The sequence below is a fragment of the Mauremys reevesii genome, linkage group 27 (assembly GCF_016161935.1).
Source record: "Mauremys reevesii isolate NIE-2019 linkage group 27, ASM1616193v1, whole genome shotgun sequence".
Lineage (NCBI taxonomy): Eukaryota > Metazoa > Chordata > Testudines > Geoemydidae > Mauremys > Mauremys reevesii.
In genome coordinates, this window is record NC_052649.1 from 6,018,862 (window position 1) to 6,035,430 (window position 16,569).

Below are 16,569 nucleotides of genomic sequence, written 5' to 3' on the forward strand. Positions count from 1 at the left end.
TTCTTGTTAGTTTCAGGGCCACAGCAGGGCCAGTCCACCCACCCGATGCTCCTAGAAGCTCTGGGGAAAACTTTTACCCCCTTTTTTCATGAAGTTGATGGATTTCCACTCCCTATGGCTAAATTCAGTGCCTTGCATAATGACAGGTTTCAGCGCAGCAGCCGTGTCAGTCTGTATCCGCAAAAAGAACAGGAGGACTCGTGGCACCTTGTTTCCCTCTCCCTACCCCCGCCATTATTTAACCTAGTTCTTGAGCAATTAAACTTGTGAGCCCAGGATTTAGCTTCCTCCCCCCCAATTGTGTGGCAGCACAGCATCCCCTCCCCCCCAATCCCTGTCTGGATCCTGCTTATGGACACAGGCAACCATTGCGCGCACACGCACACACACACACACACACACACAAAGCCGCTGCCTGCCTCACTGATTCTCCGAGCAGCACTTTGGCACAGACAGGGAGATGCTCAGAGTCCATCAGCCGAGGACCACAGGCTGGGCCATCGTCACTGGGATATGTCCCACCCCCCAGCCTGCCCACGGAGGTGGGGGTGCCAGTGCACCAGGGAAGGAAGAGGAAAGCCCTGCCCAGTCCCAGCCCCACATGAGGGACTGGAGGGACCCAGAGCTTGAAGGGTCACTGACTGTGACAACACCCCCGGGTCGTCAGCGACAGAGGGGGGAGAGAATCTGCACGGAATGACACCTGGCTCAGCCGGGGCGGAAGCGGGGGCAGGTTGCGCCAAGCTGCAGCCTCCAGTCAGTCATCCACCCTGCCCAGGCCTGGGGTGGAGGGAGCAGCAGCCAGGGCTCAGGGAAGAACTGAAGGAAGCGTTTGCTTTGCTCCTGAGGCCCATCCTGATCCCGTTTCTTGCAATGTCCCTTCTGCTCTTGGAAGCAGCCTGTCCCGGCCTCCTGCTTTACAATTCACTTACACCCCTGGCGAGGAGGCAGAGTCAGTGCTCTGCAGCCCAGCCTACATTGCTGCTGGCTTCCTGGCATTCACATTGTCCTGCTGCCCCCTAGTGGCACAAAAGGAAATAAAGCCTCATTCTTCATTTATTTTGGTGGTTTTCATGCAATATAATCCACACCCCACTCTCCTATTCCCCCTTCCCCTCTCCCAGTCCCATTCCCAGGAAATTGAAACCAGAACCTCCTGCCTTAGCACCACCTTTTACTGAGAGCTCTTCAGGGCTGTCTCTTACTCTGGGAGCCCTGATTTCCGTTGGCCTCTAGGCGCTACTGTATATTAAACATGAGCAGCAATAATGCATCTGTTCCTTTTTCCAGCGAAAAGGTTACCCTGGGACTGGAAAAGGAGATGGCAGAAGACAGCAAGAGAGCTAAGGCCCAGATGCTCGTTCGAAAGCGAAGCACCTGAAGCCAGATCGACCCGCCTGGCCCGATTCTCAGAGAATGCTGCTGTCAGGCGTTGTGGCTTGGCAGCATGGCTGAGAATCAGCCTGCTTGGCAAAGCCCCATATAAGCCCTACCTAGGCACCCAGCAAATAAACAATCAGAGGAAGGGCGGGACTAGGAATAAGGGGGTGGCATTTAGAAAGCGGGACAGTGAATATAAAGAACAGCTTCTTGGCAGAGATGACTGGAGCTAGGGTCTTTGCTCTAGGGAAAGGTGGGAGCCCCATCCCATAGGGCAGTTACAATCAGACTAAGCAAAATGCTGGCAACAGGGGATAACCCGGCACTGTCCAGGCTAGGGACTAGATGCCTGCTAAGTCTTGCCCAGCTTTTGATTCCACCCCCCCCTGGTTTGTTATTGTAGGGTTGCTCAGGCGGGCTGGGCAGAGAGACACATTGTGCCAGAACCCTTGTGCCATTGTAAAGCAGATCCCTCTGCTCCACTCAGCCAGCGGGGAACACCCTGCTCCCACTCCTGTCCCCTTGTATTTCACCCCACTGCGACAGGTCGCCGAGAACAGCTCCCCTTTCACTTCAAGCCCCACGAGGCACTGCCCCGGCTCTCCCAATGCATCTCCTGTCTAGGTGTCTCTCCGGGTCTGACTTCGCTGCTCTGGAAGTCAGTGGCAAGACTCCCCTGGACTCCAATGGAGCAGGCCGAGGCCTGTAGACAGTAATGCTTCTTTGGGGGCACCCTTCCTAGTGCTCCCAATAACAGCCTAGAGTCCTTAGACTAAAGTCCCCCTTCCTGGGGCTCCATATAGTAACAGGCTTAATCCACCACAAAGGAGATGTAGGTGAGATATTAGGAAAAACTCTCTCACTCTACGGCAGTTAAGACCTGGAACAGGCTTCCCAGGGAGGCTGTGGAATCCCCGTCACTGGAGGTTTTTAAGAACGGGTTGGACAAACGCCTGCCAGGGATGGTCTCTCGGTGTATGTGGTCCTGCCTGAGCACAGGGGGGTGGGTTTGATGAGGTCTCAGAGACCCTTCCAGCCCTACAGTTCCATGATTAAGCCTTTAGGGATTGCAGTGAACACCAGCACTGTGAAGGCTAAGCCCTTCCCTTCTGGGGCTTCCAATTTCACACCCAATCCAGAAGTCCAGGCTCCCAGGTCTCCCTCCATTCACCTCTGAGCCAGGGGACTGTCAGTCCCACTGCAGCTCCTGGTGCCCCTAGAGAGTCTTTTCTTCCCAAGTCTCATCCTGCCCAGTCTCTGGACCCAGCTCCAGCTTCCCTCCAGTTCAGGCATATCCTTGCCCACCAGTCATTCTCCCTTCAAACTACCTGCCTCTGCCCTCCTCAGAGTCACTAGGCTGCTGGGTTTTTATCCTGCTCAGGAGGTAGCCACTTTCCCCATCTTGTCTGCAGCTCCCCTAAACACCTGCTCCATAAAGGGGCCATGGTATGGAACAGGCTGGGCTGGCTGCAAGTGAGTCCCCTTCCTCCCTGTTCCAAGCTGTCTTTATCTCCCATGCTGGATACAGCGCCCAGTGCATTGGGGGCACTAAACAAAGAAGAAAAACCAAACTAATTCCTGAGAACCTGTGTGGATCCCAGTGCTGGCAGCTGGACCCTGACTCTGCTTACAGCGAGAACTGCAGGGTCACAGGAGTCTAACTGAGACATATTCTCTGTAGCAACCCCTGCCTTTCTTGCCATTGGACTGGAACTGGAGAAAGACAGAAAATGAAACGGATTAAACAGTTCCCCAGATTCTCTCCCCCCACAGCCTCCTTTGGTTTTACAAAAATCTTTAGATGGGGTGGAAAGACTCCCTTAAATAAAACTGCTCAATGGAGATAGGAGGGGTAATTTTAAGCCCAGCACTGATGCTGCAGGAGCTACAGAAATAATTGCCCATTACATTTGCTGACAAGTGGGGATCTTCTGTGAAAAATTGTTAAATTTTTAAAATGAGGGGGCACCCGGATTTGAACCGGGGACCTCTTGATCTGCAGTCAAATGCTCTACCACTGAGCTATACCCCCTCTGCTGGAGGAAAAGGGAGGAAAGTATTCTCTTATAGAGTGGATTGCACAAGCACAGCTGTAAATTTAACTGGGTATTGGCAATATGTTACAGCCAACGCCTAAAACAACCACCCACATAATGGGTGGAAGCTGAGCTATGGGGAGTGTTTGCACAGGGAATGACTCGGACTGCACAGCAAAGCTTTAAACAGCAACAGCCTGGGGGGAGACTTAAGCCTTTTCATGAATGCTGGGTTGTTGGATGTTAAACATCACAAAGACTCTTGATGTGCAGCAGATTTATCCATTTTTGAAGACGAGTTGGGGCTAATCTGATTCTAGTCTGACCTTCTGCATAGCACAGGCTGGAGAATTCCCCCCAGAGATTCCTGCATTAAACCTAATCACCTCTGGATGAAGCAGAGTGAATCCATCTATCTGTAGACAGCTGTCTACACTGCTCCACATCTGGGGTGCAGCTCCTGCAGGCCGTGAAACCTGTAGGGCAGGATAGACATCAGTTAAATGGCAGCCACCAAAACATGCTGCTGACATATTCCCGACCCAGACAAAACTGGTCCTGGCTGGTGGCGGTCTGAAAGGGGCGGGCAATACCTGCTCGGTATGTGGCGTGCCCCCTGTAAGACAGGCGTTGCAAGGCCGTAGCCAGAGGCTGGACTCAGGGGTGTAATAGCCAGGCCCATTCTGTCATAAGCCAAAGGGAAGCAGGGCCTCTATTCAGAGAGGGAACAAAGTATTAATCAGATTCTTAAAGGCAGCGTGTCCTTGTGGATGGAGCACTGGGCTCAGGAGAAATGGGTTTCGGACCCAGACAAGTTACTTTACTGCTTTGTGCTTCAGTTTCTCCATCTGTAAAATGGGGATAATGCCACTGACCTCCTTTGTAAAGCGCTTGGCGCTCTATAGAGGCAAAGCACTGGATGACATGGCATTTACAAAGGGAAGAAAATAACCCAAGACCTTTAACTCTTTCCACCCTGGTATTTTCCTCACTGGCAGGTAAATGGATGTGTCAGTGAAATTATATAGACCGTGGAAGCTGCACTGGTTGCATTTTGAATAGGTATCACTCTAGCTTAAGCAATCTCTGAACTCTTCCCCCATTCTTCTAGTACCAGACTGGTTGATTTTGAATCTAGTTGTCCCAAGCAAGGCGGTTCTAATCCCCCCCTTTCCTTAACAGACAATTCCACCAACGCATTCATCCGACTGATGTTTCCCTGAGGACTTCATTTCGTCCCTAGTTATCTGCAGCCAAAATATTTCATTAGCTTAGAGCTAAGGGTTCCCAGGGCTGCCTCATTCCCCAAAGGTGGCCACAGGTAAACCTCAGAAAGCCAGGAAATAGAGACTTACAGTGGGACTCACGACAACCCTGGAAAGCCAGGCCATGAAGAGTGGTGGTTTCTTGCCCCCACTCACTGCTTACATCCTTTAAATATATGTCATCACTCGCCCCACCTGCCCCCTTAGTGATTGCTTTGAAAAGTCCAGATAATCACATTTTTAAAAGACCTCACGCATGTAGAATGGCACCCCAGGCGAGGAGTGTCTTTGGTGACCCCCCATTTTATATTGTTGCATAGATAGTGGGTCGATAAATATCTCTGGCATCCCATTAACTATATCCTTCATTAGGCGCTACTTACACGCTTCTTCAAGTCTTAAAAACACAAGTACACTTGCACATTTACACTCTAAAACAAAGTTCACAGTATCGCAGCTGGGCACTCACTTCACTTCAAACATTCTATTTTCCCTTTTGTCGCTAACCACAAACATAGAACCCCAAGACCGGCCCCCCCCCCAAGCGCTCGTCTGGGTTGCCTGCCCCTAAATCCGACCCTGATGGTAGACGTCGGGGACAGAGGAAAACCGGCCTCGAGCAGTCATAATGATAAAAGAACCCACAAAGGTTAGATTCAGATGTGCTCTCTGGAGCAGAGATTATTAACCCGTCTGGAGAGTGTATGGCCCAGCCCAGTGAGAGCTGTGCTGGTTCCACTGGGTGCCCTGGGAGCTAACAGAGAAATGGCTGGTTGTAGCTGATATGCAGCAGGGACCAGGATTTCACAGAGATCTTGACCAAATGTGACAGGGACAAATGCCCAGCTGGAGACTGATAAAAGGAAACTGCCCTGATCAGTGATAATGCCCTAGGAAGCTAAATAAACATTTCCTATTTAAGACTTTGTATAAACACACAGCAAATCAAGGGTAGAACTGAGAGGAACCCAGGAGTCCTGACTCCCAGCCTCTGCCTTAAGCACTAGCTACTCTGCTTCCTGGAGCCTAGAATAGAACCAGGTGTCCCGTTACCCATGCCAGGAATCTGCTGCCAGAGCCTGTTTTCAAAAGACTTCTTAGAATCACCCGAGTGAGCAGTCCCCTTAGTGGACATTGCTCCAGCAACAGCTCCAGTGCAGCTGCGGGGAGCCTGCAGGGGCCAAGGGAAGGGGCATATTTACCCATTCAAATCTAAAACTAGATTTGGATCCCATTTTATTTATACCCACAAAATTGGGGAGGACCACTGACTTCAACAGGAGGAGAATTTGATCCTCTGGAAGGTATATGTGGCCAGCTCGAATTGCATTTTGCCAAACACAAAGCAGGAGAGGGATTCAAACCATCCCTTATTTGATGCCAAGCCAAACACAGCACACTATCCCCTCAGCTGCAGGGCTTGCTAGTATTGATTACAACATGGCTAGCTAGCAATTTATTTCATGCTCAGCCTCCACTGTCTCAAACATGAGGAAATGTGCAAGCAATAGTCCCTCAATCTATCAAGGACATCACATCGGAAAGCATGGAAACAAAACACCTCTGTGCCTAGGAGGGTTGTCAGTTTTGGTTGGACGTATCCTGGGAGGTTTCGTCACATGACATAACCTTTAATTCAAGATTAATCGGTAATTCCTGGAGACTCCCGGACAATCCTGGATGACCGGCAACCCTAGTGCCTAGGAGAAAGGAGAGGGCTGGCAGAGCTAGCATCAAGCTCCAGAATAACTGGGCACCTGATCAGCCAGTGACTAATGGACGGGGGAATCAGACCTCAAACAATGCGAAGCCCTCCCACGGGCACATTTTACCAACCTCTGACAACACCTTTTTCTACTTTGGAGACCCTGCTATTTGTAATCCCTGTAAGAGCCGCTCATCAGCAGATCTCAAAACACTTTAAAGAGGAGGGCAGGAGCATCACCCGGTTTTACACATGGGGAAACTGAGGCCAACCAGCTGGCCTGTGAGAGAGCAAGGAATACAGGGCAGCTTGCCACACCGGTAGCAGAGCATCTTGTTAAATTGGGTAACATGGGACCAGCTGACTGAGCACAGAATTCTCTGGCCTCCTTTCTAGGGGAAAGGAGACGATCACACAAAGAATCTGATTCCGTCTCCTTTCCTTCAGTGCTTTTGTCTCCTGGTGCTCACCCTTGGCCTACCACCCACCCCACCCACACAGCTCCCTTCACAAAGCTCTGGGACAAAAGAGGCCCCAGTGACATTACCCCCCCTACACTGGCAGCTAGTTAATATGTACATATTGTTTTCCTTAAGGGCCGAGCGTGACAGGTTTTTTGGCTGTGGCACTTTGGATCCAGCAGGCCCCAGAGCAGGAAGTCCCTCTGGCGAGGCACTAATTTCGCTTCTCACAAGTGCAGGATCCAGCGATACTCCAGATGAGGCTCCCATTAAAATTGGGACAATTCCCAGCTTTTCACGACCAAGTGGCAATAAGCCTAACAGCAGCATTGTCCATTCTGACCCCCTCAAAAATCACGAGTCAGGTGCTAAAATCACGAGATCAATCTACCAATCGCGAGATTTCAAACAGTAACACAGCTGGGGTTCTGTTTAGTGGACTGATGGTTTCTGAGCTGGCAGTGTGATGTTTCCCGCTTTCCTCCACCACTGTGAAGGCCAGAAACTTACTTTGAAAGCAATGCTACCGTGGTCAACTTAACTATGTCGCACAGGGTATGAAATTTTTCACAGCCCTGAGCAAGGTAACTAGATTGATCTAAGTTTTAGGTATAGACCAGACCTGAGAGTTTCACTTAATCACATGACTCCAGGAGCTGGGATTTTAAAACCAAACCTAATTAGCTGGCAACTCAGAGTCCAAATCACCATAGGGTGTAACTATCCTAGAGGGCAGGGAATTGCCAAGTGGGAGAAGATATAAATAGGGAGAACGAGAGGAAATGAAGAAAGTCTGGACAGCGTAATTCAAGTGAGGTCTATGCAGGGAAGCAACAGAAGCTTCAGCATTGGGGATATATTAAACCTAGAGGGTAAGGAGATGACCCACCATAACCATAAGCTTCCTGGTTAGCTAGCTGCTGTGGGTGAAATTCACCCACTGTGCAGAGAGCTGGTACAAGGCCTAGCCATCAAGCAGGACATCAGTGGGGCTTCGGGGTGTATTTTTACTTACTGTAAAATATATTAAAGAGTCAGAAACCTGAGGGAGGGGTGTGGGGTGGGAAAATCAGCCACTGCTAAACCTTCTTGATTGAGGGAGGCAGAGGCAGCATTGTCTCCTGAGGAATCCTCTCAGAGGAGAGCATTTCCTTGTTTGCCCACAGCTGGTCGTTCCACTCAGCCCCCCAGCTGGGCCAATTTGTCCAGAGGAGCAGAAGATAAGGCTCCCAGCGCCAGGCAAACACGGTCATTTGCAAACCCATTAGGGGAGGTGCTAAACACGTCCCCCTGAGGGTTTGTCAGGAGGAGGTGACAGGTCGGGAGCACTTAGATAAACTATCCCAAGGGACAGTCTAGAGAGCTGGGGCTAATAACATGCTGCACAGACCCAAAAGGATTGCCCCGTTACATCAGGGTGGGGAAACTGAGGCATGGGGAGAGGGAGTGACTCCTCCGAGGTCACACAGTGAATCAATGTAAATGGAACCTAGGAGTCCTGGCTGCCAGTTCCCATGACTAGACCACCTTCCTCGTCTGAGCTGGGGATAGATCCAAGGGGTCCTGACTCCCAGTCTGGTGCCCCAAAACAGGACAGAAAGTAGCAGGGCACTGCGCACACCACGGGGTGGTTTCTAACAGGCAGGGAAGCTGGGTGGGCATGGACTCTGCTCAGGATCCTTCCTTTGCTCTGTGTGATCTACCAAGGGGGTGTTTGCAGACCGGGGTGAACAGCGCCTCGTAATGTACCTGCAACCACAGAAGCATATACAGACTCGGACAAGGAACTGGGCTCCAGCTAGGCCCGTGACAGATCCTTATAGTGACTCCCTTCCCAGAATAAGGCCCTGGTCATCCCACAGCCACTGCTAGCCAAGACTAGCCCCAGTTCCTGGTCCGGGATTTGGAATTTATTAGAGTCATGAGCTAGCCAAGCCATCCTCTGGCCTAGCCCCCCAAGTACCCTGGGCTGGACAGCTGCTAGAAACAGCTTCTGACTGGAAATGAGCAGAAAACCAGGCCCAGCATCCAAGCATCCCCAAAGCCTAGATCCAGACTCTACGGCTGCGCCCTGCTTGCTAGACCTCAAAAGAGCTGCGTTCAATCCCTCCATCTGCAACAGGCTGCCCTGTGTGACCTCAGGCAAGGCACTTTGGTGCCTTGCTCCCACTGAAGTCATTAGGAGTTAGGCATCTAAATAGCTTTGAGGATCTGTGCCTCAGTTCTTCTGTCTGTGAAATGGGGGCAGTCTGCCTTGTCTATTTAGCCTCTAAATTCTTTAGGGATGGAGCTGTCTTTACAAGGCCAGGATATACCCAGGCCTGGCAGAATTCCTTTTTTATAATTTTGACAGATCATATTGGTGTTTAGTTTTAAACATAATTTTAAGCATTGCTGTTATTCTTTTCTCCTGCTGATAATAGCTCGTCTTAATTAATTAGCCTCTTACAGTTGGTATGGCAACTTCCACCTTTTCATGTTCTCTGTATGTATATATAACTTCTTACTATATGTTCCATTCTATGCATCTGATGAAGTGGGCTGTAGCCCATGAAAGCATATGCTCAAATAGATTTGTTAGTCTCTAAGGTGCCAAAAGTCCTCCTGTTCTTTTTTCTATTTCAGTTTTCACAGTTGCAGGAAATTTGAGGGGGTGGGGGGAGAGACACAAAAATTATTTAATGACAATAGACATTGAGATTCAAAAGCTTTATAACCATTAAAGCACAAATTGTCAATATCACATGTCCAAATATACGAATCAACTGGCCACAAGTTAACCTCTGATCAGTTCTCCGGCAGCACTTTTCTTTCTTGGCTTATCTGTCCATTTCGATTATCGCCAATGGAAATATTTTCTTCCTTGGTTTGTTTGTGTTCCGTAAAATTGACATTTCCCAGTAAAAATCGAATCCTTCCAAGCCTAGAGATAAGGCAGCTAATAATACCAATGCTGTGGCTAGCACATTTCAGCTGTAGTGAAGACGGGGACTTTCCTGGAACGGCCGCATCCAAACATATTTCCGGTCAGAGAAGTGAAACTGACGCTCTCGTTTTCTGTTTCACTTACGGACCCAAATTTACGTGTTTTCTTTGTGGCAGTGTCTGCGCCCCTTGCGTGAGCCCACGTGATGGAATCTGGCCAGGAGACCAGGGTTCAACGCCCTGACTCTTATGCAAAGCACCATGGGATCGTTAATGACCATTATTACTTACTAGCTATGTTAGGAGAGCATCTAGCAGCCCCAACTGAGATCAGGGCCCCAAGGTGCTGCACAGACACAGAGGAAGAGAATTTGATCAGAATACACCTGCCTGGCCCTACATTCTGTGAGCCAGTGTGTGTTAGGGCCTCAGACGCGTCCCCAGCATGGCCCCCATGACCCATTGGCTTTGTGCGGTCCCAGCCCTTGTACACAGCACGCTGGAGCTGCACTGAGACCTGCAACTCACATCCCCCTCAGAAGGCATTAAGCGGCTGGACTCTGGCTAATGGGTGGCCGGATCCCGGGGCCGCCCCTCGTGTGCTCAGTGAGCCCAGAGCCAGACTGCCGGGGGCTCGTTTATTTTGGGGGCTGTTTTGGGAAGGCCGGTGATTATGCTAATCCTTTAACCCCTGATTGCCTCCTCCTTCCCATTAGATGGTCAAACAGCTTTAGCAGCAGGGGCTGAGATAGGCCCTGGACTATATAAACCCGGGGGCTGGCGCTGTTTCCTATCACTCCAAAGGGAAGATCCTCCCCCTACCATTTGCCAGATCTTCATCATGTGGGTATCTCCTGCCAGGCTCTGGCTCCTCTCCTTGCTCCTGTGGCCTTGGCCTGCTGCACACGGCTACATCTGGGCGTGGTTGTATTCTATGCCCTACCACGCTCCAGACGAGGCCGCCCTCTCCAAAAGCCCCAGCCCCCTGGCCGACAGCAAGGAGATTGCGGTAAGCAAGGGATGGGTGGGCACTTGCTCCGCAGCCTTCAGCCTGCCTGGCTTGACTGTAGGGGACCAAGCATCAGAGTGGGGGAGGGGTCTCTATTTCTCCTTGTGCATCCTGCAGCTAACAGGCCGGTCTTTGCAGTATAATATGGGGTGCATACAGCCAGTGGTTAGAGCCGGGGATTTTTTGGGGGTGGAGGAAAGAGTCGGAACTCCTGGGTTCTATTCTCTGATCATGGGAAGGTGTCTGCTCTATTAGCTAGAATGAGGCACTAGGACTCTTGGGTTCTATCCCTCCCCGTTACTGCATGTCCTATGGCAAATCAGGGCCTCGTAAAATTAATAGGCGTCTTTTCATTGACTGCACAGGCCCTGTAATCTCGCTGTACCTCATTTTCCCCTACTATAAAACAGATGCATTTATGGTATAGAGGTTAGCGTTGCTGACCTCTAGGCAGCTGGTCCTAGCCAATTCCTAGCCAATGCGGCAGTACGTTTGGTGCCACTGCAGTGGTTTTCAACCCGTCGTCCGTGGACGCCTGGGGGTCTGCAGACTATGTCTAAGATTTCCAAAGGGGTTCACACCATTTGAAATTTTTTAGGGATCCGCAAATGAAAAAAAAACTTGAAAACCACTGGCCCAGTGGGTAGAGGAAAGGACTGTTGCATGCTTTGAAAGAGCACCACCCATTGTTGCACCAATCCTGATTCAGAGGCAGATAAAATCCCCATCAGGGGCACAATTGGTTAGCGCATAGTACTTATAAGGCAGTACTTGACTGAGCAATGCTGAGGTTGTGAGTTCAAGCCTCACCTGGAGCAGGTGTTTTATGGGTATGGAATTCTTGGGCCCATTTTTAGGAGGTCAAATGGATCCAAACAGGCAATAGAGCAGAGGTGCTGGGGACCCCTCAGGCAATAGAGAGGTTATTACATAGGGGGTTGCGAGCTGTCAGCCTCCACCCCAAACCCCGCTTTGCATCCAGCCTTTATAAGGATGTTAAATATATATTAAAAAAGTGGTTTTAATTTATAAGGGGGGTGTCACACTCAGAGGCGTGCTGTGTGAAAGGGATCACCAGTACAAAAATTTGAGAACTACTGTAATAGCGGGTCCCTCTGGCCTCAAAAATCAATAGACACTCACAAGAGGTGTGTGGAGCTTTAAGCAGTTAATGACTATTAAAATCTTCCCTGCCTGGGTGTTTTAATCCTTAAGGGGAAACAGCCACATATATCTTAGATATCACATAATCAGTTCTTGAGCTGTGTTATTAGACACCCCCCCCCCCAAGTTACTAATCCAGGAGAAATGTTAAAAATAGAACTAAGTTGGGAAATGCTTCCCCCCTCCCCGCAAAAATTCTTGCAAACACTAATTTTTTGTCCATGCTCATTTAAATGTTTCTTAAAAAATGTTCAGGTTTTCATTGCAAAACCAAACATGTTAGGGGGCGGGGGAAGGGATTGGGGTTTTTTTGGTTTAAAAAAATGTAGCTGGAAAATTTTCAGCCGGTTACAGCTCAAATGTGGCTGATCTGTTTCACTTTGTTTTCTGTTTAAGTTTCACTTCCTAGTTCTCATGCACTAGCTCAGCATTGCAATGTTTAAATCCAAACTGCACAAAACCTCACCCTGTTTTTACAGATGCTTTATAAAAGAAAACCAAGGAAACATTGCTAGTTGTGGCAAACTATTTTTTTCTACTAAAGCTACATCGCCGGCTATAACTTCCTAACAGCGCCTTGGTTAGAAAGAGCCTCATACACAGAACCGCTTAAAACAAACCATAAATTCTGGAGTGAGTTATACAAACTGTCTCTGTCAGGAGTGGCCTGCTGGCTTTGAGCAGCCCTAACCCATATGCTTAGTACAGAGGGTCTCAAGGACTTAATCATTATTTTGACTATGTGCTAAGAGCGCCAGTAACAGACCAGGTCTATATGATGCCAAGTGCTTGGCAAACACAACAAAACATGGTCCCTCCCGCAAAGAACTCATGTGCTAGGAACTCAGCCCTGAGGGCTGCTTCCCCCGTCCAACCCCCCCACCCTCCACCAAGGAAGCAGCAGGGACGTGCCTTTCCCATCTGACCTTGCATCATCTCTTCCCCAGGCAGCCACAACGTGTAGCCAGGACCGACACTGCGCCCACGGGCTCTTCTGTGATAAGCACTTCCGGCTGTGCTGTCCCCTGCGCCAGGAGGGGCAGTACTGCCGCTGCGACACCCACTGTGCCAGGGGCCTGAGCTGTATGTTTGGCAAGTGCCACAGGACCGTGCCGGACGGGCAGGAGGGTAAGGCACGGAGAGGAGCCGCTTTCCAGGCCTGAGTCACCCTTATCCCATCCCTGGGCTTTAGGCGTGGCCGGGATGGAGGAGCTCCTGTTGTTCTGAAGCTGAGCACTGGGCCTGGAGGGGCCCCTGGCGTAAGGCGGAGCAGCCTCCCAGCTGCTGTAATTTACACCTGGCCACTAGGAGACAGAGACTAGCCATAGGGCAGAGTGCTCCAGCCACGCCCCCCTGACCCCGTGCCTCCCCTAGGAGGCGGGGCAAGGCACAGCCATGGGGGGTCCAGCTCCTGCACCTGGAGGAGTGGGGTTTCTCTGGGAGGCTGGTCCAGCCGCACAGTCTGCAGAGGAGGAGGCTCTTGCACCAACAAGATGGGAGGGACCGGGTACTATGCTGGGTGGGTTGGAAAGTAGCAAGAGAGACAAGCTGTGGGGTCCTGGGCAGTGGGAGGAGGGAATGGATGAAGCCCCTCCCTGCCTGCCTATCCCTCACCACCACCCCCCGTCTGCCCCCAGGTGCTCGCTGCCGGCAGGACAAGGACTGTGGCGTGGCTGCCTGCTGCGCCCGCCACCACGGCGAGCTGCTCTGCAAGAAGAGGCTGGAAATGGACGAGAGCTGCTTCGTGCCCCAGGGAGGCTTGGCCTTCAGCATCAACCAGGTCTGCCCCTGCCAGGAGGGGCTGGTGTGCAGGACTGGGGCTGCTGGCCGAGAGTGAGTGTGGGGCACGCTCAGGGCCCGGAGATATTGTGGAGATCCTGCCTGGTCTGGGGCAGGACTCTGGGATAAGGTGGGGAGGGGCTTTCATGCTATCAGAATACAGCAGGAGGTGCAGGGGCATTAGTGAACGCCTGGCAATGCTGGATGCATTGCCCTTGCTCTTTACTTGAAGGGGATAGTGGGTTATACTGATCAGAGCAGGGGCATGGGACCCAGGCTCTGGGAGGAGAGTGTTGTCTAGTGGTTAGCCAGGACTCCATCCTGCTCGCTCTGAGGGTATGAGGTCTGGTGGTTAGAGTAGGGGAATTTTGCAAGTTTTCTGGGTGCTATTCCACTGACTTCTTGGGCGAGTCCCTTCCCCACTTTGTGCCTCAGTTTTTCCATCTTTAAAATGGGGATACTATCCACCCACCCCCAATGCATGCTGTGCAATTCCAGGGTGGGGAGGAGAAGGGCAAAACAGAAATGCCTGTTCTGAGCCTAGTCACCTTCTGACCCCTGGATCGCTCCCTTCTTGTCCCTTCCAGGAAAGCATTCGAGTATTGGCAGGATAAAAGTGACTGGAGATGCATGAAGCTCTTGCTGTAGAGAGGAGATGACTGTGCATCCTTCCCTGAGGACAAGAGCTCTGTATTTATTCCTTGTAAATAGCATGTACATAGACCTGCTCTCAAATAAACATGTAAGATTCTTCAGCACTCAGGGGCCTGGCTTTTTATCAATGGCGGCTCTGAGCCACCAGGTTAAACCACTGAGCTATAACACGACCTGATGCTTCAAAGCATTGGCTGTTCCCTGCAATAATGCCCTAGATTTCTGCACATCGTTGTGTGTGTGATTGCTGTATTCTCCCATAGCGTGTGCGTGCATGGGCATAGCTTGCTGTACTCTGTGTGCGTGTGTACACATACTGGGGAGACCTCACACTGCTTCCTATATCCCCCATGGCAATCAGTGCAGTATTGGAAGCCTGATGTTCGATTACCGTTATCGTAGCCTGCAGAATTCAATTTCTCTTTGTGTGGAGATCAACACAAAGGTAGGGTAGCTGCTCCCAGGAAAAGAGAGAAGGTAGCACCGGCAAGTGAACCACAGATTTCTTGATCTGCAGTCAAATGCTCTACCACTGAGTGACACATCTCCCCCGCTGCCTTACCGCTTACATTACCTGTTCATAAGGCCAGCTGGCAATAAGTACTATCTCCTTGTTGCCTAGTGACTGTCTGACGCAGCGTGAGCAGAGGAGATGCAGTGTGTTACAGGGCTCCGAACAAATAAGTTAGGCCTAATAGTTCTGTTAATCAGGGCAGGCGTAGCCAAAAAAGGGCTCAATGTTACAAAGATCCAGTAGCCCCATGGCTAACGCAGCTGTCCCCCTCGGCACGGGCAGGCAAATGCAATTCAAAGCAATCCGCAGGCAGGGTTTGATTCCTAGAGAGCCTGCACTGAGAGAAGGCGTGGTTTGGAGCATGCCACTGCTTGGGTTTCAATGCCCTAGTGAAACCAGGGAATTTTGGTCTTTAGCACTTTGTCATAGTTCCACTGGATACGCAATTCCGTAATTAAAACACAAGGGCCCAGAGCTTCAAAAGTATTTTGGTGAGGTAGATGCCTAAATACCTTTGAGGATCTGAGCCAAGGTGCCTCTTTCATATCCCAGACGTCCAGCGCTGCAGTGCAAAGGAAGCATGCAGGTTTAGCTACCTTTTGTAGGACACCACAGCACCACCTGAGTACAAAGCGGGGCTAGCTCCGTGGTCGAACATTTAACGACAGCTCAAGCAGTCCCTAGTTCAAATCCAAGTGCCCCTTGGATAGGACTTTTTTTTAACCTCTGGAAATCATGACACTAGTCTAGTGCAGTGAGGTGCTGGGCCACAAATGGGTATCCATGATGCTACCAAAATACAAGGAGTAAGAAGCCATAGCGCATCCCGTGAGGCGCTATTACAGCAGTTTCACCTATTGCCTTCATGGGTAGAGATGTGGCCTTCGGTCCCCTTTCAGGCTGATTTTTCCCCCCTTAACTTCAGCTCCCAGCCTTGGCTCTTTCTCCTTATCTCCGCTAGATTAACAACCTTACCAGCCCCGTGCTCACAATTCTGCAAAAATCAAGAGATTGTATTTAAAAAAGAAAAACCACTCGTGATGTTTAAGTCCTTGTGGGTTCTTTTGACTTGCCTTCTGCGTGTGCTGGGTCATATGTTCAAGCTTCTCTGAGGAGGTGGGGCAGCAGCAGCAGCAGCACGGGGCTCATGTGTTGTAGCTAAAGCTTATTGACTAGAGCAGGTGGGAGCAGACACGGTACACACATGAGAACACTAGAAGGCGCTCAGGCAGAGGAAATTCAATATAGCAATGAAGTTAAAATGGGAATTGTTGCATTTTTGAGAGTTCACGTAAAGAAAGAATCTAATTCAGCCCTTCTGCCCACTTGCTTATTGCAGGCACAATAGAACATCTTAACTTCCTGCTCTGGGCTGCTGGATGTTTTTGCTAAAACGATGAGCAGTGAAAGGGTTAATAGTGTTGAGATTAAATGAATATCAGTAGGTTCCAGAGTTAACACACCCTTGTTATTAATGTGAGAGTTCACATCTCTCTAAGCTATTGTCTCAGGCCATGTGCAGACTCAGGAAGAAAATGCCCCAGCAATTAAAATCAGGAAGCTTCTCTTCACAGTCAGGAACATGCTTTTTAAAAAATATTAACGTTGGGATTCTAGACCACAGATCTGTGGCACGAGGCAGAGTCCAGGACAAGTTCAGAGCCCTGCGTATATGAG

The 16,569-nt window shown here is 50.3% G+C and overlaps 1 protein-coding gene and 1 non-coding gene across 2 annotated transcripts; one reads left to right on the forward strand and one right to left on the reverse strand.

Annotated features, from left to right (window-relative positions):
• Positions 1 to 3,340: 3,340 nt before the first annotated feature.
• TRNAC-GCA lies at positions 3,341 to 3,412 on the reverse strand. The gene has a single exon. It is a non-coding gene; the product is annotated as a tRNA-Cys (tRNA).
• A 1,804-nt stretch (positions 3,413 to 5,216) lies between these two features.
• LOC120392006 (dickkopf-related protein 3-like) lies at positions 5,217 to 14,402 on the forward strand. Its single transcript, XM_039516276.1, has 4 exons — positions 5,217 to 5,330; positions 12,893 to 13,073; positions 13,583 to 13,778; positions 14,312 to 14,402. Exons 1-4 carry the CDS (start codon positions 5,310 to 5,312, stop codon positions 14,370 to 14,372), a joined length of 459 nt encoding a protein of 152 aa, XP_039372210.1. The 5' UTR covers positions 5,217 to 5,309; the 3' UTR covers positions 14,373 to 14,402.
• Positions 14,403 to 16,569: the final 2,167 nt, after the last annotated feature.